The 26,351-nt window shown below is 49.5% G+C and overlaps 2 protein-coding genes across 5 annotated transcripts in view; one reads left to right on the forward strand and one right to left on the reverse strand.

Moving 5' to 3' along the window:
- LOC143775338 (uncharacterized) overlaps positions 1-12,570 on the reverse strand; it is a 57,417-nt gene extending 44,847 nt beyond the window's left edge. For 3 of the 4 annotated variants that reach the window (XM_077263349.1, XM_077263348.1, XM_077263346.1), the window contains exon 1: positions 12,431-12,570. The gene's annotated coding sequence lies outside the window, so the exon portion shown is untranslated. Of the gene's footprint in view, positions 1-12,293; positions 12,408-12,430 lie in introns of those variants that run through there. The other variant, XM_077263347.1, reaches the window with a different exon arrangement.
- Positions 12,571-12,643: 73 nt separating this feature from the next.
- The window catches only part of SELENOS (selenoprotein S), a 32,456-nt gene continuing 18,748 nt past the window's right edge, over positions 12,644-26,351 (forward strand). The window contains exons 1-3 of the mRNA XM_077263350.1: positions 12,644-12,847; positions 16,395-16,520; positions 20,070-20,176. Coding sequence (XP_077119465.1) covers positions 12,769-12,847; positions 16,395-16,520; positions 20,070-20,176 — 312 coding nt within the window. The 5' untranslated portion in view covers positions 12,644-12,768. The remainder of the gene's footprint in view (positions 12,848-16,394; positions 16,521-20,069; positions 20,177-26,351) is intronic.

Here is a 26,351-nt window from a genome sequence, read left to right on the forward strand (position 1 = left end):
ACTGCGCGGCTCTGCGCTGTGTACTGCGCGGCTCTGCGCTTTATACTGCGCGGCTTTGCGCTGTGTACTGCATGGCTCTGCGCTGTGTACTGCGCGGCTCTGCGCTGTGTACTGCGCGGCTCTGCGCTGTGTACTGCGCGGCTCTGCGCTGTGTACTGCGCGGCTCTGCGCTTTATACTGCGCGGCTCTGCGCTTTATACTGCGCGGCTCTGCGCTTTATACTGCGCGGCTCTGCGCTGTGTACTGCATGGCTCTGCGCTTTATACTGCGCGGCTCTGCGCTGTGTACTGCGCGGCTCTGCGCTGTGTACTGCGCGGCTCTGCGCTGTGTACTGCGCGGCTCTGCGCTTTATACTGCGCGGCTTTGCGCTGTGTACTGCATGGCTCTGCGCTGTGTACTGCGCGGCTCTGCGCTGTGTACTGCGCGGCTCTGCGCTGTGTACTGCGCGGCTCTGCGCTGTGTACTGCGCGGCTCTGCGCTTTATACTGCGCGGCTCTGCGCTTTATACTGCGCGGCTCTGCGCTGTGTACTGCGCGGCTCTGCGCTTTATACTGCGCGGCTTTGCGCTGTGTACTGCATGGCTCTGCGCTGTGTACTGCGCGGCTCTGCGCTGTGTACTGCGCGGCTCTGCGCTGTGTACTGCGCGGCTCTGCGCTGTGTACTGCGCGGCTCTGCGCTTTATACTGCGCGGCTCTGCGCTTTATACTGCGCGGCTCTGCGCTGTGTACTGCGCGGCTCTGCGCTTTATACTGCGCGGCTCTGCGCTGTGTACTGCGCGGCTCTGCGCTGTGTACTGCGTGGCTCTGCGCTGTGTACTGCGTGGCTCTGCGCTTTGTACTGTGTGGCTGTGCAATATACTACGTGGACATACATATTCTAGAATACCCGATGAGTTAGAATCGGGCCACAGTCTAATAACTAGATGGGTATTTCCTGAAGGAACTACAGATAGTGCTTTGGAATGGTGCCCGGGCTGCCCCTGCAAGACTTTGACACTTGGGTGCCCCTCAGGCGGTCCGATTTGGTGGGTTGGGTCAATCTGGGTCTGATTTTGTGGGCGGGGTAAATCTAGGTCCGATTCGGTGGGCGGGGTCACTTTTGGTCCGATTCTGTGGGCGCGGCCACTCTGGGTCCGATTCGGTGGGCGGAGCCACTCTGGGTCCGATTTGGTGGGCGGGGCACCTTAGGGACCAATTTGGTGGGTGGGGTCACTCGGTCCGATTTGGTGGGCTGGGCACCTCAGGGTCTGATTTGGTGGGCTGGGCACCTCAGGGTCCGATTTGGTGGGTGGGGTCACTCTGGGTCCGATTTGGTGGGCGGGGTCACTCTGGGCCCGATTTGGTGGAAGGGGTCACTCTGGGCCCGATTTGGTGGAAGGGGTCACTCTGGGTCCGATTTGGTGGAAGGGGTCACTCTGGGTCCGATTTGGTGGGCGGAGCCACTCTGGGTCCGATTTGGTGGGCGGGGTCACTCTGGGTCTGATTTAGGGGGCGGGGTCACTCTGGGTCCGATTTGGTGGGCCGGGCCCCTCGGGGTCCGATTTGGTGGGCCGGGCCTCTCGGGTTCCGAATTGGTGAGCGGGGTAATCTACTATCTAATTATCTAAGGGCACTTCCGTCTTTCTGTCTCACAACACCGCTACGTCATCATCTCGTGAGACCGCAATGCACTCTTGGGACCGGAGCGCGCAACAAGCATCGGGTACCGGCCACTCCAGGTGCAACAAGCATCGTGTACCGGCCGCTCTAGGAGGTGCAACAACCATCAGATACCGGCCGCTCCAGGAGGTGAGTATGTAACTTTTTTATTTTAATTCTTTTTTTTTTTTAACAGGGATATGCAGTATACTATGTGACTGGACAATATACTACGTGACTGGGCAGTATAACTACGTGGCTCTGCGCTGTATACTGCGTGGCTCTGTGCTGTATACTGCGTGGCTCTGCGCTGTATACTACGCGGCTCTGCGCTGTATACTACGCGGCTCTGCGCTGTATACTGCGTGGCTCTGCGCTGTGTACTGCGCGGCTCTGCGCTGTGTACTGCACGGCTCTGCGCTGTGTACTGCGCGGCTCTGCACTGTGTACTGCGCGTTCTGCGCTGTATACTGCGCGGCTCTGCGCTGTATACTGCGCAGCTCTGCGCAGCTCTGCGCTTTGTACTGCGCGGCTCTGCGCTATATACTGCGTGGCTCTTCGCTGTATACTACGCGGCTCTGCGCTGTGTACTGCGCGGCTCTGCGCTGTGTACTGCGCGTGTCCGTGCTGTGTACTGCGCGTGTCTGCGCTGTATACTGCGGGGCTCTGCACTGTATACTGCGGGGCTCTGCGCTGTATACTACGCGGCTCAGCGCTGTATACTGCGCGGCTCTGCGCTGCATACTGCGTGGCTCTACGCTGCGTACTGCGCGGCTCTGCGCTGTATACTGGGTGGCTCTGCGCTGTGTACTGCGCGGCTCTGTGCTGTGTACTGTGCGGCTCTGCACTGTGTACTGCGCGGCTCTGCGCTGTGTACTGCGCGGCTCTGCGCTGTGTACTGCGCGGCTCTGCGCTTTATACTGTGCGGCTCTGCGCTCTGTACTGCGCGGCTCTGCGCTGTGTACTGCGCAGCTCTGCGCTGTATACTGCGCGGCTCTGCGCTGTGTACTGCGCGGCTCTGCGCTGTGTACTGCGCGGCTCTGCGCTGTGTACTGCTCGGCTCTGCGCTGTGTACTGCGCGGCTCTGCGCTGTGTACTGCGCGGCTCTGCGCTGTGTACTGCGCGGCTCTGCGCTGTGTACTGCGCGGCTCTGCGCTGTGTACTGCACGGCTCTGCGCGGTATACTGCGCGGCTCTGCGCTTTATACTGTGCGGCTCTGCGCTCTGTACTGCACGGCTCTGCGCTGTCTACTGCGCGGCTCTGCGCTGTGTACTGCTCGGCTCTGCGCTGTGTACTGTGCGGCTCTCCGCTTTATACTGCGCGGCTCTGCGCTTTATACTGCGCGGCTTTGCGCTGTGTACTGCATGGCTCTGCGCTGTGTACTGCGCGGCTCTGCGCTGTGTACTGCACGGCTCTGCGCTGTGTACTGCACGGCTCTGCGCTTTATACTGCGCGGCTCTGCGCTGTGTACTGCACGGCTCTGCGCTGTGTACTGCGCGGCTCTGCGCTGTGTACTGCACGGCTCTGCGCTTTATACTGCGCGGCTCTGCGCTGTGTACTGCACGGCTCTGCGCTGTGTACTGCGCGGCTCTGCGCTGTGTACTGCGCGGCTCTGCGCTTTATACTGCGCGGCTCTGCGCTGTGTACTGCGCGGCTCTGCGCTGTGTACTGCGCGGCTCTGCGCTGTGTACTGCACGGCTCTGCGCTTTATACTGCGCGGCTCTGCGCTGTGTACTGCACGGCTCTGCGCTGTGTACTGCGCGGCTCTGCGCTGTGTACTGCACGGCTCTGCGCTTTAAACTGCGCGGCTCTGCGCTGTGTACTGCACGGCTCTGCGCTGTGTACTGCGCGGCTCTGCGCTGTGTACTGCGCGGCTCTGCGCTTTATACTGCGCGGCTCTGCGCTGTGTACTGCGCGGCTCTGCGCTGTGTACTGCGCGGCTCTGCGCTGTGTACTGCACGGCTCTGCGCTTTATACTGCGCGGCTCTGCGCTGTGTACTGCACGGCTCTGCGCTGTGTACTGCGCGGCTCTGCGCTGTGTACTGCACGGCTCTGCGCTTTATACTGCGCGGCTCTGCGCTGTGTACTGCACGGCTCTGCGCTGTGTACTGCGCGGCTCTGCGCTGTGTACTGCGCGGCTCTGCGCTTTATACTGCGCGGCTCTGCGCTGTGTACTGCGCGGCTCTGCGCTGTGTACTGCGCGGCTCTGCGCTGTGTACTGCGCGGCTCTGCACTGTATACTGCGTGGCTGTGCAATATACTACGTGGACATGCATATTCTAGAATACCCGATGAGTTAGAATCGGGCCACAGTCTAATAATCATAAGACTACGGATAGTGGTTTGGAATTGTGCTGTAGTGTCACTTTAAGAGCTGATATTATCTGACAAAACTTGTGACCTGGTGAGCTGATGTAGATTTCATAGGAGTTGGCATAGTAACTGTGTCTGACTGCGCATATCAATGAGCTAATCAGCCAGGTGGCAGTTATTTTTAGAAATTGCCTCAGAAACCAGCCCATTATAAACGTATAGGAAAATTTCTCCATTGAAACGCATTGAAAGACTTTTTTCAAACACAAATTGCGCAAAAACTACAAATCCGATCGACACGAAAAATACTTAGCACACCTCTCAGGAACGCTGGCTTCGAAATGACACCTCACTGGAGTCTGTGAGTTTAGCGGTTCGGGCCGCATTACGTGCGGACTGAATAATAAGAATAAGAAGAAGTTTACCACGGTGGAATAACAGTATAGTGCTTTGTTCCAAAGCACTATAAAAAAGATCATGCCCATATATTGGGAACACCTCAGATTATATAAAAGTCAAAAACACTTTATTGGTAGGAAAACCTACCAATAAAGCTTTTTTGACTTTTATATAGTCTGAGGTGTTCCCAATATATGGGCATGATCTTTTTTTCTATGTGTTTTCATAATCATGGTACTTATCAGCCATTGTTAAGCTCCCTCTATTGCCCAAAGTGTTTCCCCCTTAAATATAAGGGTTTATCAGGGGATCTACGGTTTTAGGCTTCAATGTCCCCCTAGGGCCGTGGTCAGGGCCGTGGTCAGTGCTGTGCGTGGCCATTGCTTATTTTAACACATATCACTAATTTAATGAAAGGGTACTTGGAGTCAGGAAAAACAAATAGTTTGCTTTAAATAAGGTGCAAATTACATTAAAATAAAGAAAATACTAACAGCCGTGCTCGTGTGAGGAGACCAAGGCATTATGGTTTACACTTAGGGAACCACAAAAATAGATGGGTTTCATATCCTGATTTACCTGCAGGGTTTTTTGTTTTTTTTTCATCAAAAACTGATGCCAACGTTTTGGCTGCTTTTTTGTTCTTGCTCATTGCTTTCTATAAATGAAAAAAAGCTGCAAAAATGCTGAAAGAAGTGACATCCTGCAGTAAAAAAGAACAAGCGTATGCATGAGATATCTGAAATCCCACAGCTTTTGCTGATACTGTAAAAGTCAGATTTTAATTTGCATAAAAAATGCAGCAAAAACGCAACGTGTGAACATCGCCCTATTGGTTCTTATTTTAGTTTTATGTATCATTTATGTTGCTTTTGTAATACTGTACAAATAATAAATGTGAGTAGACACTTGGCCTCTGGTTACTACTACTATTACAGGTTATAATTAGCGCTGAGTGACAGTACTCAGATAAGAGGTTAACTGAGCATGCAGGGCTGTGGAGTCGGAGTCGTGGAGTCGGAGCCCGTTTTGGTGGAGTCAGTGTCATGGAAATTGAGGAGTCGGCGGTATGGCTTACCGACTCCACAGCCCTGTGAGTATGCTTGTGTGGAATTGATTGTCTTCGGCACGCTCTAATACTATGTTCGAATCCCCGCGGCTGCATGTCTCGCGTCTGTTCGACAGCCACAACACATGCAGGGATTTCCTGTTTATTAGGCAATCCTTGCCTATGTTGCAGCTGTCGAACCTCCGTGACTGGAACATAGTATTCTGTCTGTCGAACAGCCACGAGACATGCAGCCCCGAGGACTCGAACATTGACAGCCAGAATACTAACAGCCGCAACACATGCAGCTGCAAGGACTGGAACATACTATTCTGGCTGTCAAACAGCCGCAACACATGCAGCCGCGAGGACTAGAACATAGTATTCTGGCTGTCAAACAGCCGCGAGACATGCAGCTGCGGGGACTCGAACTTAGTATTTTGGCTGTCAAACAGCCGCGAGACATGCAGCCGCGAGGACTCAAATATAGTATTCTGGCTGTCAAACAGCCGCGAGACATGAAGCCGCAAGGACTCGAATATAGTATTCTGGCTGTCAAACAGCCACGAGACATGCAGCCGTGGGGACTCGAACATAGTATTAGGGTACTGTCACACAGTGCCATTTTGATCGCTATGACGGTACGATTCGTGACGTTCTAGCGATATCCATACGATATCGCAGTGTCTGACACGCAGCAGCGATCAGGGATCCTGCTGAGAATCGTACGTCATAGCAGATTGTTTGGAACTTTCTTTCGTCGCTTGATCAGAGAGAAGCTGAGACGCCGGGGGACAGACACCGGAATGTAAGTATGTACTGTTTGTTTTTTTTACGTTTACGCTGGTAACCAGGGTAAACATCGGGTTACTAAGCGCGGCCCTGCGCTTAGTAACCCAATGTTTACCCTGGTTACCCGGGGACTTCGGCATCGCTCCAGCGCCGTGATTGCAACGTGTGACCGCAGTCTACGACGCTGGAGCGATAATCATACGACGCTGCGACGTCACGGATCGTGCCATCATAGCGATCAAAATGGCACTGTGTGACGGTACCCTTAGAGCATGCCGAAGATTAGCACACAAGCATTCTCAGATAACATCCTATCCAAGCACGCTCACTCATCACTAGTTATGACACATTCCTATTATTTACTGCAAATAGTAAGTATTTCCTCCCTTTTACTAAAATACTATAAAATAGGAGTGTGGATATATGAAATGCAGATGTACACACAGGGACTGACATGGAAACGTACACACAGAGACAGGCAATCTTACAGACTCATCCGTTACAATATTCTGGAATGACAGTCAGATCAGTGATGTACCGTAGTTACCAGTCACGGAGGCTCCTCACACTCCGCTCTACCCACAGTCAGTGCTTCTTCCTCAGTAAATGCCCCAGCAGTGTTTGGGCCTTTTAACCCCTCTGGTAGGCACAGCTGGCCCCAGTCTCAGCTTTCTGATGGAATTAACTGATAATTTGATCAGGATTTCCCCCCTTTACAGCAGAGAAATGAAAAGGGACAGTGACTCTTATCAGCCAGTCTGAGTATTGGATGGGAGTCATTGACACATTGTCAGCTAGGAGGAGACCTGTTGTTCACACTCCTGTTTAACATCTGGAAGAGATACCTGTGGTGAGCAAACACTTTGCAGAATCCCAGTGTGGATAATGAGCAATAACTGATGAGATCAGCTACATCAGCCAGCTACATTCACTATACTGAAATGGGACATGCCAGGAGTACTATATCCATTCCAAATCAGATAAAAAGACCCCGCAATGTGAATAAATCAGAAGACACTGCGTGGCTGGGATTCACAGGCAGGGCGTCCGCACAGGCGCAGTCAACTGGACTGCATATGAGGACAGACGGGCAGCGCTCAGGCCATGGGCACACGTTCAGTATTTTTCGCGTTTTTTCGCTATAAAAACGTGATAATAACGCGAAAAAAACGTTTACATATGCCTCCCATTATTTTCAGTGTATTCCGCATTTCTTGTGCAAATGTTGCATTTTTTTCCGCGAAAAAATCGCATCGCGGAAAAAAAAGCAACATGTTCATTAAAAATGCGGAACACCTAGGAGTGCATTGATCTGCTTACTTCCCGCACGGGGCTGTGCACACCATGCGGGAAGTAAGCAGATTATGTGCAGCTGGTACCCAGGGTGGAGGAGAGGAGACTCTCCTCCACGGACTGGGCACCATATAATTGGTTAAAATAAAAAATTAAAATAAAAAATAGCGATATACTCACCCTCTGATGGCCCCCGAAGTGTTCCCGCCTCTCAGCGCTGCATGTTCTCTCTTCCGTTCCTATAGATGCTCTGTGTGAAGGACCTGCGATGACGTCGCGGTCTTGTGATTGGTCGCGAGACCGCTCATGTGACAGCTCACGTGACCGTGACGTCACCGAAGGTCCTGCACGCACCATCTATAGGAACGGACGCCGCTGAGGAGATCGGCTGTCTGCAGGTGAGTATAATCATTTTTTTTATTATTTTTAAACATTCTATCTTTTACTATAGATGCTGCATAGGCAGCATCTATAGTAAAAAGTTGGTCACACTTGTCAAACACTATGTTTGACAAGTGTGACCAACCTGTCAGTTTTCCAAGCGATGCTACAGATCGCTTGGAAAACTTTAGCATTCTGCAAGCTAATTTCGCTTGCAAAATGCTAAAAAAACGCGAAAAAAACGGGAAAAAAAACGCAAAAAAAAAAAAATGCGGATTTCTTGCAGAAAATTTCCGGTTTTCTTCAGGAAATTTCTGCAAGAAATCCTGACGTGTGCACATACCCTCACTGCGCCTGCCCAAGGCAGGAGAAAAGAGTGCAGGCGCCGGATCATTTCAAAACAGCGCTGAGGAGGCGGCGCCCGGCGCCAAGAAGATTCGAGTGACGGCTGTGTGGCGTCTGCAGCAGGGGGAAATGCCTCCCTCCTTGACTGAAGACAAGGTATTTTTGACAAATTACAAAACGGATTATTTCGGCAGTTACAGCACCCAGAAAAAAAGAGCCACCTTGTCAGAATGCAGCATTACTGCTGCACAAGGTGGCTCTTTTAGTGAAGCCGGCTTCAGGAAAATGGCCGCCGCGATCTCCATCTGCGCACGCGCGGCATCCCGCGGCCATTTTCCTGAAGCCCCGGATAGTCACTGCCAGATTGCTATGAGCGCCGCTCCGTGGTCAATACGGACGTTCATAATTGCTACCTCCAATAGGTGGAGCTAGAGTTCAAGTCCTCTCCTGTCTGAAGAGGCTTTTTGCCTACTTCAAACATTGACACTGCTGATGTTTTTTCCCAAGGGGAGAAATGTGGTACCAGACACCTCAGTAGGCTTTGGAAAAAAGGATAGGTCACAAACTATAAATTGCTCAGTCTCTATATACATGATGTCATCAGTCAAGGGAGAGTCAAAAATTCCCCGTAGACATCATGTAATTGCAGCGCCCCAGGGTCCTGGTCATTGCAGTAATATTCTCCTCTAGGGGGAAGTGATGTTACGTTTGGAGGCAATAAAGGGGGTCTCACCACCACATAACACCAACACACAACACATTTCATACTCCAGTCCACCAGGGGGAGCTATGCTCCTATTTATTAGGGCACTCTTCACAATTAGGTAAAACTGGTGGTCTGGATAGATCGTTAGGCAGATGCTAGCTGAGCTCCACTCAGGTAGTTGGTCCCTGACAGGGGTGGGATCCTGTCAGAGGCCTGGACAGCAAGACACGGAGCTGCGCCTGCCCCACGTGCGTCAGCTTCCAGAAAGAGACACGAATAGAGAACTGTGTTGTAGAGAGTGAGGAGAAGTCATAGCAAAGGAGAGGAAACCAGAAGGAGTTCTGCCCTGCACAGGCTGCCTCCTTCTGAGGCGCAGGATCCCGGTAGCTAGAACACCGAGTGAGCAACAGTCCTTTATGCCTTGCTCCAAAGATCGACAAGACAGCTAATTTCACGTTACTTGCCCGCCCTATACCCAGGAGGCAAGGTGGCACCGCTTAGAGGCTGGGGCATGATAGAGTTCCTGTAAAAAGCCTCACGCCACCGGTCATATGAGTTTGTCCTATCCATCTGGGGGACAGAGAGAGACACAGCATCTAGACCATCTACCACAGTTGTGAGGACCTTATGAGAGGCTCAGCAGTAAGGTACTACAACACCCAGGCGCTAGAGAAAGGCTACTGATTTCCACCTGGATAAGGGGACTCTGGATTTGCCTCCAAACCGGCCGGACTCTGCCTGCCCTGTGATCTGGTGCTCTGGACTGTGGATGCTGAAGTCTTCAGTAAAAAAGGTAAAGAGACTGCAACCTTGTGTCCTCGTTCTTCACTGCGCCTCTCACCATCCACCATCTACACACTGGGAAGCCCTGGGGACATACTTCACCTGTGGGAAGGTATACCATCTAGCTGCCATAACATCACCCCAGCGGACCCCTTAAAGCAGCGTCGGTCACCCTGACCGAATACCACAGGTGGCGTCACGAACATTTCCCCTTTAAAGACCTTTCCCTTTTACAACGGACTTCCCGAGGGCCACGGATCAGGTCAGCCATCGTGACATCCCCCCGAGAACCGAAGGACCCGGTACCGAGTTCCCCTAGCCCTTGGGGGCGCTCCATAATCAGCAGGTATGGACTGCCTTAAAGGGGTTGTCTCATCTAATTAATCCGGTAAAATTGCAGAGTGCTTTATAGAAACAAGAAACTTTGCAGTCTATCACTTACTAAAAATCCTCAGAAGAGAGATGTTATTTTAATGTTATAGGTCACAGTTTATTGCCCAGGTTACTGGCCAACTCCGCGGTGGCCGATGTCCTGAGAATAGAGTGCACTCCTGTAATCCATGCACGAGTGCACCCCCCAATACAATGAATCCCCTTTTACATTTGAAATTTGAGTTCATCTTCTATTAAATTATTAAATAGGATTCAAAAGTTTAGAAGAATTATCTGTCCTTTGCATACCAACATTTGTGACTCTGCCTCATCCTCTCTGGACCACCCATTTGTGGATACGGTTGTGTAAACCCCCTTTTTTAGGCCTGGAGCATCGAGAATTTGCTAGAATTGTTTAAAAAAAAATTGGAACCTTCAGGACAACTGGCAAATACTGTTTCTAGAAAAACTGTATATTTCTGCAAAATACATTGAAATATAATATAAAATAATTACAAGATCATAATAATAGGGTCAATTTGGGCAGACCACCTCTAGAGTTGCCAATGACCCTTAAAGGGTTATTCTCAAAATTACAAGTTATCCTCTACCTAGAGGAAAAGAGATAACTTGGTGATCACTGGGGGTCTGAATACTGGGACCCCTAATGGATACAGAGACCAGGGCTCTGCAGCTCTGCCTTGATTGGCGAGGAGGTGTGCACGCTGGACCTCCACGCATTTCATCAAGTATGGGACTGCCAGAGAAAGCCGAATTCAGTCTCTGCTATTTCTGGCAGTCCCACAGACAATGAATGAAGTGGAGGTCCAGCATGCACACCTCCTCGCCAATCAAGGCATCTGATCTCAGGATCGTGGGTGGTCCCAGTGGTCAGATCCCCCAGTAATCAGCGTCAAACATACCTGGCAGGGATCATACAGCCAGTGCCTGAGACATGCTGCCTATAGATCGAGCAGCATGCATCGGCTGTCAGTAATTCAGTAATAATGCCAGGAGGCCAGTGCTGCCATATAATTTACAGAGGAAAAATCAATTGCTGGTAACTCTTTACAGAAAAATGCTGGCACCATGGCTGAGGAAGGGGGTCCGCAGGGTATACCATAAATGTTTTATAGATGTGGGGCCACCTTTGGGTCCTGTTTCACATTGCCAAGGATGGGGTGGTGACTGCACACGTGCGGCTCTCTCCATTCACTTTCATAGGCGTTCTGGTACTCCCACAAAAGCGAATAAGGAGGCTTTATTTCCTATGGTGCAGATCCCAAACACAGTGCATGTGCCAGAAATGTCTGAGATGGGGAAACCTTAAAGCTTAACTAGGCTATATATATATATATATATATATATATATATTTGCATGAACAGCTATGGAGTTTTGCAAATCACTTTATTATTAGGTGATTTGTCTTCATTGCTGTACAAGAATGTGCACGTAGCTGGCTTCCCAATGCCGGCTTTATCGCATTTCTCGCTACCTGCCTCTTTCTGCACTGATATAAGAACGTTCTCATTTGGAGTACAGATGATGGCAGTGATGGGTCGGCTAATGTCTCCTCCTTTGAGCAATCTTCTTAGGGCGCAGTCAGACGGACGTATAAATCATTATGAGATTGGACCACGGTGCACGGACTGGCCGGCGGACCTCCCGACCCGAGCGTGACAGCTGCACAGATATACACGATGCTGTCAGGAGACCCGCTGCCAGTCCGTGCATTGCGGTCCGATTCCTGCCTGCCCTTATTACCAGAACAATCCCCTGCAGCAGCTTATCCCCAGAGTTAGCGAGGCCCCGATGCTGAGCTGACACTTCACTGCCATCATCTGTACTCCAAAGGAGTATGTTCTGATATCAATGCCTCTAAAAGGCGGAAAAACAGACAGGGAAAAGGTCAGGGGTTGGGAGACATCTACATACAATTTATTTACAGAAATGAAGACAAATTCCCTAATAAAGTGATTTATAAAATGTCAGAACTTTTGATGCTAAACAAAATGAAAGTTTATTCTTTAAAAGGGGCTCTCACCTATTGAAATTTTAAATAAAGTTTATTGAAAAGGGGCACAACTCCAGCATCCATGAGGTGACTACTCCCAGCATGCATTGCACACAGGTATCTCATCCATCTAAGCTGTGAAAACCACGCCCCCTCCGGCCACGCCCCCAGGTACCGTGTAAGCCTGGCTGCTGCTGTCGCCCCCTGACCTTAATCCCTGTGACTGTGACAGGGCAGCAGTGGACACACTGTACGGTGGTCTCGGTCATTCCGTATCCCCTCATCATGGAATCCGGTACTGCAGCGACATAATTACATGTATATTATCATACAGCAGAAGTGTTACCTCTCCCAGGACGCGGGTCAGGAATAAAGAGCCTAAACATCTGCCTCACAGGAAACACAGAGGATTAGTAGGGATTAGGGATGTGCCACTCATAGCCAGGGATTGTGGGGGCGACAACAACATGGCCGGCTCCCTGCTCACACACAGACATGTGTCCCCGCATAACCACATACTTGTCTCACCCCTCGCGTAAAGGGCGTGGCCAAATCACCGTGAACCGCAGGAGCGCAGCACACTTCCGGGTGTGACGTCAGGCAGGGACACGTCATCCTGAACGCTCATTGGCTGCAGCGCAGTAAACACAGAGAAGCCGGATCCGAGAATTCGGCACCGTCAGCATGGAGCTGGGGGACCGGGAGGTGCCCGCCGCAAAGCCGGACATAGAGGTGGAGTGGAGCGTGTTCTTCCAGGAGACAGGTCGGTGCGGCGCTGTGTCCGGTGTAACGAGCAGCCCTGAGGGCGCAGCCAGCACTTATGTCGCAGGAGGAGCTGGTGGCGCCATAGCACACTGCAGATAGGTTTCTAATGCTCCCATTCACGTGCTGAAACCTACAGTGAGCGGATAACAGAGCAGCGACCATGGAAGTGCAACTACTAATGGGGGCAGAGCAGTGACCGAGCCGAGGGGAACCGGCTCCCTGTAGATTGTCCCGGTGAGAGCCGTCGTGTGATGGGGAGAAGGGGGTGTCCTTAGGCTACTTTCACACATCAGGTTTTCAGTGTCAGGCTAAATCCGGCGAATGTTGTAAAAACTGGATCCGGCGCAGATTTTGAAAAACTGATGCGACGGATCCGGGTTTTTTTTTATGGATCCAGCTAGCCTAACTAGATATTATTGGATAAAAAAAAAATTTGAAGCATTCTCAGTTTAAAAAACCGGATCAGGCCGCCGGATCCGCCTTTTTCCGGATCCGGCTCCCATAGGCTTTCATTGTAGCAAACAGCCGGAAGCGCAGGATTCGGCGCTTCAGGCTTTTTCGCCAGAGACAAAAAAACGTTGCAATGGACGTTTTTTCAAGAAACCGGAAGCGGCAGATTTGCCGGATCCGGTGAAAACCAGACAAAACGCAATGTCATCCGATGCAGACCGGCACTAATACAAGTCTATGGGAAAAAAACCTGATCCGGCGGCAACATTCGCCTGATCCGGTTTTTTGAAAATTCGCAGAATTTAGCCTGACACTAAAAATCTGATGTGTGAAAGTAGCCTTAAGGTACCTTCACACTAAACGACTTTGCAACGAGAACGACAACGATCCGTGACGTTGCAGCGTCCTGGATAGCGATATCGTTGTGTTTGACACGCAGCAGCGATCTGGATCCCGCTGTGATATCGCTGGTCGTTGCTGAAAGTCCAGAACTTTATTCGGTCGTCAGATCGGCGTGTATCGTCGTGTTTGACAGCAAAAGCAACGATGCCAGCAATGTTTTACAATGGTAACCAGGGTAAATATCAGGTTACTAAGCGCAGGGCCGCGCTTAGTAACCCGATATTTACCCTGGTTACCATTGTAAAAGTAAAAAAACAGTACATACTCACCCTCTGATGTCTGTCACGTCCCCCGGCGTCCGCGCTGCTGCTCAGAGCTTCCTGCACTGAATGTGTTAGTGCCGGCCGTAAAGCAAAGCACAGCGGTGACGTCACCGCTCTGCTTTAGGGCCGGCGCTTACACAGTGCAGGGAAGCAGAACGCCGGGGGACGCGACAGACACGGCAATGTAAGTATGTAGTGTTTGGTTTTTTTTACATTTACACTGGTAACCAGGGTAAACATCGGGTTACTAAGCGCGGCCCTGCGCTTCGTAACCCGATGTTTACCCTGGTTACCCGGGGACTTCGGCATCGTTGGTCGCTGGAGAGCTGTCTGTGTGACAGCTCTCCAGCGACCACACAGCGACGCTGCAGTGATCGGCATCGTTGTCGATATCGCTGCAGCGTCGCTTAATGTACCTTTAGGCTACTTTCACACTAGCGTTGTGCACTGCACGTCGCCATGCGTCGTTTTGTAGAAAAAACGCATCCTGCAAAAGTGCTTGCAGGATGCGTTAGTTCTCCATAGACTTGCATTAGAAACGCATTGCCACACGTCGCAACCGTCGTGTTGCATCGGACCATCACCACCAAAAAACGTTGCATGTAACGTTTTTTGGTGCGTCATGTCCGCTTTCCGACCACGCATGCACTGCCGGAACTCCGCCCCCGCCTCCCCGCACCTCACAATGGGGCAGCGGATGCACACTTCCGTCTTTTTTTGAGAATGCAGGATCCTGCATTTTCTCATAGACTTGTATTAGCGACGGATTGTGATGGGTGGCCACACGTTTCAGCCGTCTTTCACTGGATCCTGCATAAAAAAATGGTCCGTCGGGCAGAGAAAACGTTAAGAGGAACGTTTTTTCTGCACGTCGGAAAATTGTTCAGCGACGCATCCTGCGCTGCCCGTCACTGGCTACAATGGAAGCCTATGGGCGCAGGATGCGTCGCTGACTGTGAAAAGCAGGAATCCAGCGACAGGTCCCGTCTTTTCAAACTGAGCATGCAAGGAAGAATTTCCCATTAGGGAAATTCTTGCTCGCTCTCTTTCTCTTTTTACTATTGATGCTGCGTATGCAGCATCAATAGTAACAATATATAATGTTAAAAAAAATAAAAAATCGCAATATTCTCACCTACCGACGTTACTGCGCAGCGTCACCGATGCTCCCGACAGCTTTACTTCCTAGTAATACATTTGCGAAATCTCGCGAGAAGTCGACTTCTTGTGAGGTTTCGCAATGTATTACTAGCAACGCTAGCTGCCGGGAGCATCGCTGCGTGGGAACCCCGGTAGGTGAGAATACTGCGATTTTTTTTTTTTTTTTATTTTATTTTTTTTTACCTGGTTTGTGTTGTGCATGCGTTTTTTCTGCTGTAAAGACGCATACACAACAGGTGCACATTGCCTTGACGGTCCGTCAGAAAGACGGGCCCAGTGCACACGTTTTCCACAATCTGCACAGGATCCGTCATTTCAACGTCTTGATGGATCCTGTGCAGATTTGGAAGACGGAAGTGTGAAAGAAGCTTTCATGTGATGGGGAGAGGGGGGTGTCCCGGGGAAAGCCCGTCACCTTTTAGAAAATTCAGGGGCGTTTTGCAATAAAATAACCCTCCCCTGGTCCAGCTCCCCTGGCTGCCCCTCTGACATCACTCTGACAGTGCTTCAGGTAATCATTGAGCTCTGCCCATGTAGACTGATTGGCTGTCAACATCGGTTCCGCTGCTAGTTCCGACCACTGACGGCAGCGAAGACTCAGCACTGGATCTGGAGACGGTGGGTAAAGTGCTGTTAGGGGCCAAGATTAACCCCTTTAAGTTAATAGCGGGATATTCATGTTCAGGATCCTCAACTTTTGCATTCACACATTGTGTTTACTTTTCTATATATGGATTATGATGCTTCCTGTGATACCGCTGCAGGGAAATTGTACACTCCATGCCAAATTTCCAGCAAGATGACCGCAGTTCATGGGACCTTCTATTTGTGCAGCCTTCGTAGGGTACGAGTGTGGTCCTTGTTGGCGGATATGCATTAGACTTACCGTATTTGTGTGCAGGAGGAGTTTACACTTTTCTGACAGTAGATGGCGATGTTGTTACTGTTATATGCTTAGTTGAATGTAATGCATATACTTGTGCTTTGGTTTCACTTTCTCTCTGGTAAAAGGTCCTTCAGACTTCCTGTTTTGCTGTATTAAGAAGCTGTTGCATGTACCTCATGTTCTGTGTAGATAAAAGTTGAATTACCCCATATAATCTACTCTCACAAGTTTTTTCCTGTGACCAAACTATGCAACAGTCCTTACGGGGTTCATGTCAGTATGAGATTAGATGTGTATTGGGGGCATTCTGCCACAATGAGAGGAGCAGGGGAGGGTGATACCAATGCAGCGGGTGTCCCTGATTATGTCTGTCCTTCCTGCAGTGGGCACAGTGCTGTCAACCTATGGATGGTTTATCCTGTTGAGCTGTGTGTTACTGTTTCTTCTGAAACAACGGTTCTCTGAGCACATCGACTCCTTGCTGACCTCCACACCAAGATCCACAGAAGGTATGTAGGTATATATTGCAGCTTTTATGATTTTTTTTTTTTGTTTCTGTTTCTTCCACATGACCTTTAACCTCTTCCCAATATTGCACCAAAATGTTCAGGTGACAATCAAGCTCCTGTTTAACAGCTACCAGCCGATGCCAGTGTAAACACAGGTACAGGGATGCAGTGACACAGACGCGCAGTGCAGGGGTTAAACAATTCACTTTATCTAAACAGAAATTACCGCCTAGCAGGGAGAAAACAAGGGACATACAGATAAAGGGCTGAGGGTTAAACAGGGTAACAGGCTGTGTGCACACGTAGCATATTTTTCGCGGTTTTTCGCTATAAAAACGCTATAAAACCGCGAAAAAACGCTTACATTAAGCATCCTATGTAATAGAATGCATTCCGCATTTTTTGTGCGCATGCTGCATTTTTTTGCTGAGCGGAATGGCATTCCAGAAAAAAACGCAGCATGTTCATTAAAATTGCGGAATCGCGGCGATTCTGCACACATAGGGAGTGCATTGATCTGCTTACTTCCCGCACGGGGCTGTGCCCACCATGCGGGAAGTAAGCAGATCATGTGCGGTTGGTACCCAGGGTGGAGGAGAGGAGACTCTCCTCCACGGACTGGGCGCCATATAATTGGTAAAAAATAAAGAATTAAAATAAAAAATAGTCCTATACTCACCCTCTGATGGCCCCCGAAGTGTTCCCGCCTCTCCGGTGCATGATCTCTCTTCCGTTCCTATAGATGATGTGGTTCAGGACCTGTGATGACGTCACTGTCTTGTGATTGGTCGCGTGACCGCTCATGTGACTCACGCGACCAATCACAAGACAGTGACGTCATCGCAGGCCCTTCACTGCACTCCAGCTATAGGAACGGACGCCGCTGAGGTCTGCAGGTGAGTATAACCATGTTTTTTATTTTTTTTATTATTTTTAAACATTCGATCTTTTACTATAGATGCTGCATAGGCTGCATCTATAGTAAAAAGTTGGTCACACTTGTCAAACACTATGTTTGACAAGTGTGACCAACCTGTCAGTCAGTTTTCCAAGCGATGCTACAGATCGCTTGGAAAACTCTAGCATTCTGCAAGCTAATTATGCTTGCAAAACGCTAGTTTTCTGCGGGTATATGCATGCTAATTCTGCATGCGATATACCCGCGGCAGGAGGCGCAGAATTGCCGCTGAAATTTCCGCGGCAATTCTGCAACGTGTGAACTTAGACTGCTACTCTGAGTTAGGCTATCAGTTTCACTTATTGTGACTCGGTCATCCTGTCCTCTCTGAGTCCGATGGCTGTTTGGCTGCTGGCTGAGGCCGGTGCTGAGTCTTAAGGCTTCCCCACCTGCGACAAATGGTCCTACTTCTGGCAGCAGCGGGCAGTCACAGGTTTTGCCCACTGAGTCCCTAGTCCATTAAACTGCAGAGCTGAAGTGTGAAGCTCTGCACACGTTTCTACTCGGCACGTCTCTGAGCAGCCGCCGTTATTTCAGCTCTGCCCAGCACGCATCTCCCTGTGTGCCTGTCGATAAGGGTATGTTTCCACGGGCCTGATTATATCCAGATTAGCTGCGGATTGAACGCTGCATATAGCCGGAGTGTTCAATCCGCAGCGTCCAGATGTGACAGCATAGTGGAGGGGATTTTATGAAATCCCATTTCCACTATGCGTGCGAACACGCATCCAGCAGCCCTGCGTTTATGGACATGCAGCGCGTCTTTTTAGAACAAACTCCCACTCGGCGTGCTCTGACCTACACGCTCGGCGATGCTCCCTGGGTCCTTACTGCACTCGTCCCTTATCACTGCCGCGCGGCGTCACGGGTCCTCACTCAGCCCTCCGGCAGGAAGCCCCTCTCTTTTCTCGGGCAAACCTTATAATTCCCTGACTCACCATGCCCCCTCTCTGCAGGTCATGGGTCTCTTCCATCCTCAATTTCCTCCCACCCTCATTTTTCACGACCCCCCCCCCCCCCCCCCCCCCCGCGTTGTGAAAGTGATGCCCGACATGGGCAGCGGAAGCAGTCTTACGACGCTTCGGCTGCCCCATTGTAATGTCCAGGGAAGAGGGGGCGGAGTTTCGGCCGCACATGCACGGTCGAAAATGGCGGACACGACGCCCCAAAAAACGTTACATGTAACTTTTTAACTTTTTTTGTGCCGACTGTCCGCCAAAACACGACGCAACCGTCGCATGACGGTTGCGACGTGTGGCGATACGTCACAATGCGTCGGTAATGTAAGTCTATGGGGAAAAAACGCATCCTGCAGACAACTTTGCAGGATGCGTTTTTTCTCCTGAACGACGCATTGCGACATATTGCAAACGATGCTGGTTGTTTAACCCTCTAAATGTCCCTGTAAGAGCAGTCCCCCGATGAGGGGGCAGTGAGCCATAACATAATGGAGTGGCAAAAGTCTCCCTTACAGATTTTACTTGATGTTACCACCATAAGATGTGTTTGTCCACTTTACAAAGTCCTTTTTCATACATCTTATTAGGTCAGTGAACGGGTGGTTACCTTTTAGAAAATATCAATCTCGAGGGTCCAATTGCTATGAAAAAAGCAACTATAAAACCCCATAAACTGTTCATCATTCACGCTCCCCAGGTCTAGAACTGTCTCCACTTCTCCCCGTTCCAGTCTTGGCTGTGCCACTGACGTCATGTTAACAGCACTGCAGCTAATCCAGGCAAATACCGGACATGGGTAGCAGCAGTACAGACTCAGTGCTGGACCCAAAGACAAAGGATAAAGCGCGGCTGTGGTCCAAGATTTTCTGAAAGGGAAAAGCTACTTTAAATTAATAGAGTGAGATCCCTGTTCAGCATCCTCATCTTTTATGCCGCAATCACACATGTGTTTACAGGTCTTAGGCCAGGTTCACATTGCGATAAAGCTGCCCGTTCAACGCATGGCGTACACTATAGCGTACACACCATCGCGTTATGCTATACCGCTAGCGCAGATGATTCATTATTATTATTATTATTTATTTATATAGCACCATTAATTCCATGGTGCTGTACATGAGAAGGGGTTACATACAGAGTTATAGATATCATTTACAGTAAACAGGTTTACAGTGACAGACTGGTACAGAGGGGAGAGGACCCTGTCCTTGCGGACTTACATTCATCTGTGCTAGCGGTGACGGAGCCTCACACACTGCAGCCCACGTCCGAGGCTCTGTCATTGAATGACAGCACATCGCTAGCGCATGCCAATTATGGCATGCATTGGCGATGCGCCCGATAATAGCAGTTAATGACAGCGTTAACGGACTGCCATAGCGCAATGTGAACCCAGCCTTAGTATGGACCAGGATGTTCAGGTGATTTTGTGCATAAAAAGCCCATGGCCGCACTCTCCATTGAGCGCTCAGTTTAACATGCTCTAACAGCCATGGGCTGAGGCTAGAACTGCCATTACTTGTTTGGAGTGCGTGTCTCCAGAAGCACAAGCTGGGAGCAATGTATTGGGCACTGCAGTGGGATAATGTGATGTCTGTAGTGTAAATCTTATTGTCTGACTTTTATTTGTAGACCCAGATGACGTGGTTAGAAGACAGGAAGCCGTGGCTGCAGCCAGGCTGAAGATGCAGGAGGAGCTCAATGCTCAGGCTGAGAAGTTTAAAGAGAAGCAGAGACAGGTGGGTAGTAGGGATCGTCTTATACCAGGGATGTCAAACTCAATTAGGCCTCCTTCACACGTCAGCGTTTCCGGTACGAGTGGTGACAGTTTTCACACGTACAGAAGACACTTGCACATGTAGACCCATGTCGGTGTGTTGCCACGAACCTAGTGTCCGTGGGCAAAACACACTGACATGTTTGTTTTTTTAACAGCAGCACAGACTGCAAAAGTCCCCCACGCTGATGACACACTGATGCTGCACACCAACACATGGACACGGATGGCTTCAGTACTTGTTTTTCCAGTACCGGAAATATCAGAACATGTGAAGGGGGCTTTAAACAAAAAGGCAAAACTGAAAAACCTGGTCAAAGTTGCGGGCTAACTTTGATATTTAATTTAAAAATGTCTACAATTCAGGAATTTTTTTCTTATCGCATATAACGATGAACCTTTTTATATGGAACAAATTTAACGGGGTTGTCCCATGAGCAAAGTAAATTTTTATTAATGTTAGAATAAAATAAACAAATCTCAAATGGGGCGTACTGGAATAAGATTATATGTAAAAAGCATATGGCCCAAATGGTCTCATTTAAATATGTAAAAACAAAGGATAAAAAACCTTGAATTAGTAAATAATACAGATGATAAAGTATGACGCCAACAAAATAACCACCCTAGAACAGTATGTTTCCTCCACAATGAATTCTTCCACATTACACTCCACAGTGTAATGGGCCCCACTTAGAACTCCGTACAGTGTAAATCTCACACATTAAAACATATAAAATACTCACCTCTTTTCCCAGCTGCTCTGGTTTTCTGCAGCTCCTCACTGCTCGGCATGCTGCGCTGAGATGTTAGACGCAGAGGGAAAATGGAGGCGAAGGGAGCGTCAACTGACGGCTGCCTCTTCCATCACTGTCTTCAACTGTATCGACATTGTATAGAAGAATACACGCGCGCTACCTCACAAAAAATAGATAAATCCCTCAGCTGCAGGAAACAGGACAGGTAGGTGCTGCCGCTGTCAATAGGAAAACCAATAATAGTAAAAGCAGCTGAATCCGCGCTAGAGGGATGAAAGAATGAAATTGATGTAGAGAACACTAGTGTGACGGCACAGCACAGCACACAAAACCCTAATCAAATCCCAACAATAAGGGTATTTGATGCAACCACAAAGGGTGAAAATACGTTCTGTGCTCACCTGCAAAACACATGGCAGGTCAACTGCAACTAATCCCAAGCCAGGCCTGAAACCAGGGATGATAACCACACTAGGAATGCCGGTGATATCGCACCGGGAGAAGACTCACCGAGACGGAGGTGTAGCGTGGTGGATGCAGTCCGGTCTATATAGGAGGATCCGGTGTGTGGAAGTGCAGGCAGGAGGACGGGCAGGCAGGAGTAATCAACCGCAGCGATGCAATGCGGAAGCTGCATAGAGCCAGGGAAAGCCCTGGCCGGTGGTGTCCCTGGATACGAGCGGGAGAAAACCAAGGGGAGGGAGTAGCTGGCACGAGGCTCAGCGTGTGACGTCACAGAAAATGTGGATAGTACGGGGCAGCACAGAGACCAGAAAAACCGACGCGTTTCGAAGGAGTGATGTCCTTCTTCCTCTATCTAACCTACAATCTGGCTTCCGCCCCACCATTCCACTGAGACTGCCCTGACCAAAATTACTAATGACTTACAGCCAAAGCTAACAGACAATTCTCTATAGTCCTCCTCCTAGACCTGTCCTCTGCCTTTGACACAGTTGACCACTGCCTCCTACTACAGATCCTCTCTTCCTTTGGGGTCAAAGACCTTGCCCTATCTTGGATCTCCTCATACCTTGCCAACTGCACATTTAGCGTTTCCTACTCCCATACTACCTCTTCATCTCGCCCCCTCTCTGTTGGAGTCCCCCAAGGCTCTGTCCTAGGACCCTTACTCTTCTCAATCTATACACTCGGCCTGGGACAACTCATAAGGTCCTATGGCTTCCAGTACCATCTATATGCCGATGACACTCCGATCTACCTCTCTGGCCCAGATGTCACCTCTCTGCTCTCCAGAATCCCAGAGTGTCTATCAGCCATATGCTCCTTCTTCTCCTCTCGCTTCCCCAAGCTCAATGTGGACAAATCTTAACTCATTATCTTTCCTCCATCACGCATATCTACCTGATCTATCTATCAAAATAAATGAAATCACACTTTCCCCTGTCCCCAAAATCCGCTGCCTCGGAGTAACCCTTGACTCTGCCCTGTCCTTCAAACCGCACATCCAAGCTCTCGCCACCTCCTGTCGCCTCCAGCTCAAAAATCTTTCCAGAATCCGTCCTTTCCTCAACCCACACTCTACCAAAATGCTCGTGCATGCCCTAATCATTTCCCTCCTCGACTACTGCAACATCCTCCTCTGTGGCCTACCTTCTAACACTCTCGCACCCAGGGCTGTATTTAGAGTTTCTGCTGCCCTAGGCACTTTTAGTGCTGCCTCCCCCTTTGGTGAGTATGACACTATCGGCAGTGACTTTGGCAAGAATCGCTGATGTGAAAGTCGCCTTTTGCAGCAGATCGGGCAGTTTTTCTGCATCTGCCGCATAACGGATCACTTACGGCAACACTGCGTTCGGCTTCATTCATTCCCTATGGGATTTGCGGCACTTGCTGTGATCTGGCAAATGTGGTACCATACCTCCCAACTTTTGAAGAAGGGAAAGAGGTAAAAAGTTTGCGGCGCCACGGCAAATTTTAGGCCAAGCCACTGACCACACCCATTTCACAACTAGTCACACCCATATCTACGTCCCAACCACAGCCATTTAGCACTGCTGATCACACTTTCATATACAATAATTATATCCCCCAAAAAATATGGCCACACTGTGCTCCATACTGTATAATGACCGCACATGATGCTCCATACTGTATAATGACCGCACATGATGCTCCATACTGTATAATGGCCGCACATGATGCTCCATACTGTATAACGGCCACACATGATGCTCCATACTGTATAAAGGCAGCAACACATGATGCTCCATACTGTATAATGGCCACATATGATGATCCACGCATACTGTATAATGGCCCACCCCCCCTCCCATCCTGTATGCATGGCTCTTCTCCCCCCCCCATGCATGGCTCATCTCTCTTCCCCTATGCATGGCTCATCTCCCCCTTCTCCCTGTATGCCTGGCTTATCTCTCCCTCCTCCCTGTATGCCTGGCTCATCTCCCCCTCCCTGTATGCATGGGTGGCTCTGGCTCATCTCCCATACCCCCCTGGCTCATCGCCGGCTCCCATCTTGCATGGCTCGTCATCTCTCCCCCTGGCCAGCCGCCCCCAGGCTCCATGCATGGCTCATCTTCATCGGCTCCCCGCTCCCATCTTGTATGGCTCGGCTACTCCCCGTCCATGATCCTCCTTCATCCTCCCCCCGCCGTCCTCCCACCCTGGCTGTCATCATACTCACCTTTGTCCTTTTCCATACCGCGTGCAACGGAATCCTCTCCACCTCCGTCCCGACGCAGCACCCTCGTCCTGTGTGAGCGGTCAGGTGGTACCGCTCATTAAGGTCATGAATATGCGCATATTCATGACCTTAATGAGCGGTACCACCTGACCGCTCACACAGGACGAGCTGCCGTCGGACGACGCTGAGACCAGACCAGGCATCGCTGGAGCTAGCTAGGTGAGTATGTATGATGACTAACTCATACTGTATGATGTGGGCAAGGACTCGCGGGCAGGCGGGTGAATTAAGGTGACCCCGCCGGACTTTATAAAAAAAAAACAAAAAAAAAACCTTGCTCTGGTGCCGCCCCCCGCATCGTCCCCGCCCTAGGCACGTGCCCTCGGGTGCCTAGTGGCAAACACGGCCCTGCTCGCACCCCTCCAGTCCATCTTTAACTCTGCTGCCCAACTAATCTCTCTCCTCGCTACACTCCTGCTTCCCCTCTTTGCAAATCCCTTCACTGGCTCCCAATTTCCCAGTGTATCCAGTTTAAATTACTAACACTGACCTACAAAGCCATCCATAATCTTTCTCCTCTGTATATTTCCACACTAATCTCTCAATATCTTCCCCCATCGTAATCTCCGGTCCTCCCAAGACCTCCTTCTCTCCTCCACGCTTATTCGCTCCTCACCCAATCGCCTCCAAGACTTCTCCCGAATATCACCCATCCCTTGGAATTCAGTGCCCCAACACATCCGGTTATCCACTACTTTTGGATCCTTCAAAAGAAACCTGAAAACCCATCTCTTCAAGGAAGCTTACAGCCTGTAAAGACCACACGGCCACCTCAACACCATTGGAGCTACTGCAACCCCCGACCTACTGTCTCCTTCCCCATAATCCTGTAGAATGTAAGCCCACAAGGGCAGGGTCCTCATCCCTCTGTACCAGTCTGTCATTGTTAGTTTTGTTTAATGTAAGTGATATTTGTATTTTGATGTAACCCCATCTCATGTGCAGCACCATGGAATTAATGGTGCTCTATAAATAAATAAATAAATAATAATAATAATAACCTTATGAATTCTGACAGTGGTCAGCCTCCAATAGACATAATGCTTCCCTGTGCTCGTCTGCAGACTGTTACACCCTGCCGTTCTCTTATTGCATGTCTGGGTTTCTCAGAAGGTGGCTTGTACTTTAGTAAATCAGCACCAATGAGGGGAGACGTCTTGGCAGGATTCCTCCACAACAGAACAATAGTCGTGTTGGCAGTAAAATCTGTTGGCTCACTTACCCAAAGCAAAAAGTGACAGCTAGGTCCTGCCAGCGTCCTCTCCTGCTCCTGGGAGCCGGGACTGTGGGAATGTGACCAGAGGAGATGCATCACATCTCTCCATGACTCCTGGGATGTCAGCACACATCCCATACTCCCAGGATGGCTCACCACACAGACTATGTACAGTTGGGTCCATATATATTTGGACAGAGACAACATTTTTCTAATTTTGCTTATACCCATTACCACAATGTCTGAAGACCACCGCAGTGAAGGCCTGGCAGAGCATCAAAAAGGAAGAAACACAGCGTCTGGTGATGTCCATGAGTTCAAGACTTCAGGCAGTCATTGCCAACAATAGGTTTTCAACCAAGTACTAAAAATGAACATTTTATTTAAAATTATTGAATCTGTCCAATTACTTTTGGTCCCTTTAAAAACAGGATGGTACATGTAAGGAGCTGAAACTCTTAAACCCTTCATCCGATTTTAATATACATTCCCTCTAATGAAAGCTGAAAGTCTGAACTTCAACTGCATCTGAATTGTTTTGTTTAAAATTCATTGTGGTAATGTCTATAACCAAAACTAGAAAAATGTTGTCTCTATCCAAATATATATGGACCTAACTGTATTACCCAAAAACTCTTAGGCTATGTCCACATGTTGCGGATTGGGGTGCAGAATTTTCTGCACAAAATCCGCATCTCCTGGCAGAAAACGCAGGTGCGGATTTGATGTGGTTTTTTTTGTGCGGATTTTCTGAGTTTTTTTTTACCCCTGCAGATTTCTATAAGGAAACAGTGCAGAAACGCTGCAGTTCCACACAAAAGAAGTAGCATGCTACTTCTTTTGATCCGCAGCGGTTTTCATGTGGATTTTTCCGCACCATTAGCACAGCTTTTTTTTTTTCCTATTGATTTACATTGTACTGTAAATCACTTTACGGAACTGCAGCGTTTCTGCGCGGAAAAATCCGCTGTGGATCCGCAGCAATTCCGCATCGTGTGCACACAGCCTCGCTGTAAAGGGGCAGTCCCCATACATTAGAGGGTCAATTTGTCCCATCCGTAATCTGCACATTTGGCTGACATTTCTCTACTCTCCTTACTGTGAAGGATGGATATGGTGATTTTCAATTTTTACTGCACCAGACTGAGAGAAGATGCTGAATGGAAGGAGCTGTCTCACTGCGGCTAGCCCATTCCATATCGCCTATTGGGGTATATGGATTAAAGTTTTGCTGCGTAATCTGAGAGCAGCATGATGTATGGGCTGAGACACACATTTCAGTACTCTAATACTTATTATCCTGTGTGCCGTTTCAATACAATGCGCGTTTTATCAGCAGGAGATTATCACTGCTGGAGTAGCTTCCCCTGTGCCTTCTGGTCCAATCATGCCCCCAGCAATGATGAACAGCTCGCTGTCAAACTTTCTGAGCTCTGCTACA

Source organism: Ranitomeya variabilis, chromosome 5, assembly GCF_051348905.1.
Source record: "Ranitomeya variabilis isolate aRanVar5 chromosome 5, aRanVar5.hap1, whole genome shotgun sequence".
NCBI classification, from domain to species: domain Eukaryota; kingdom Metazoa; phylum Chordata; class Amphibia; order Anura; family Dendrobatidae; genus Ranitomeya; species Ranitomeya variabilis.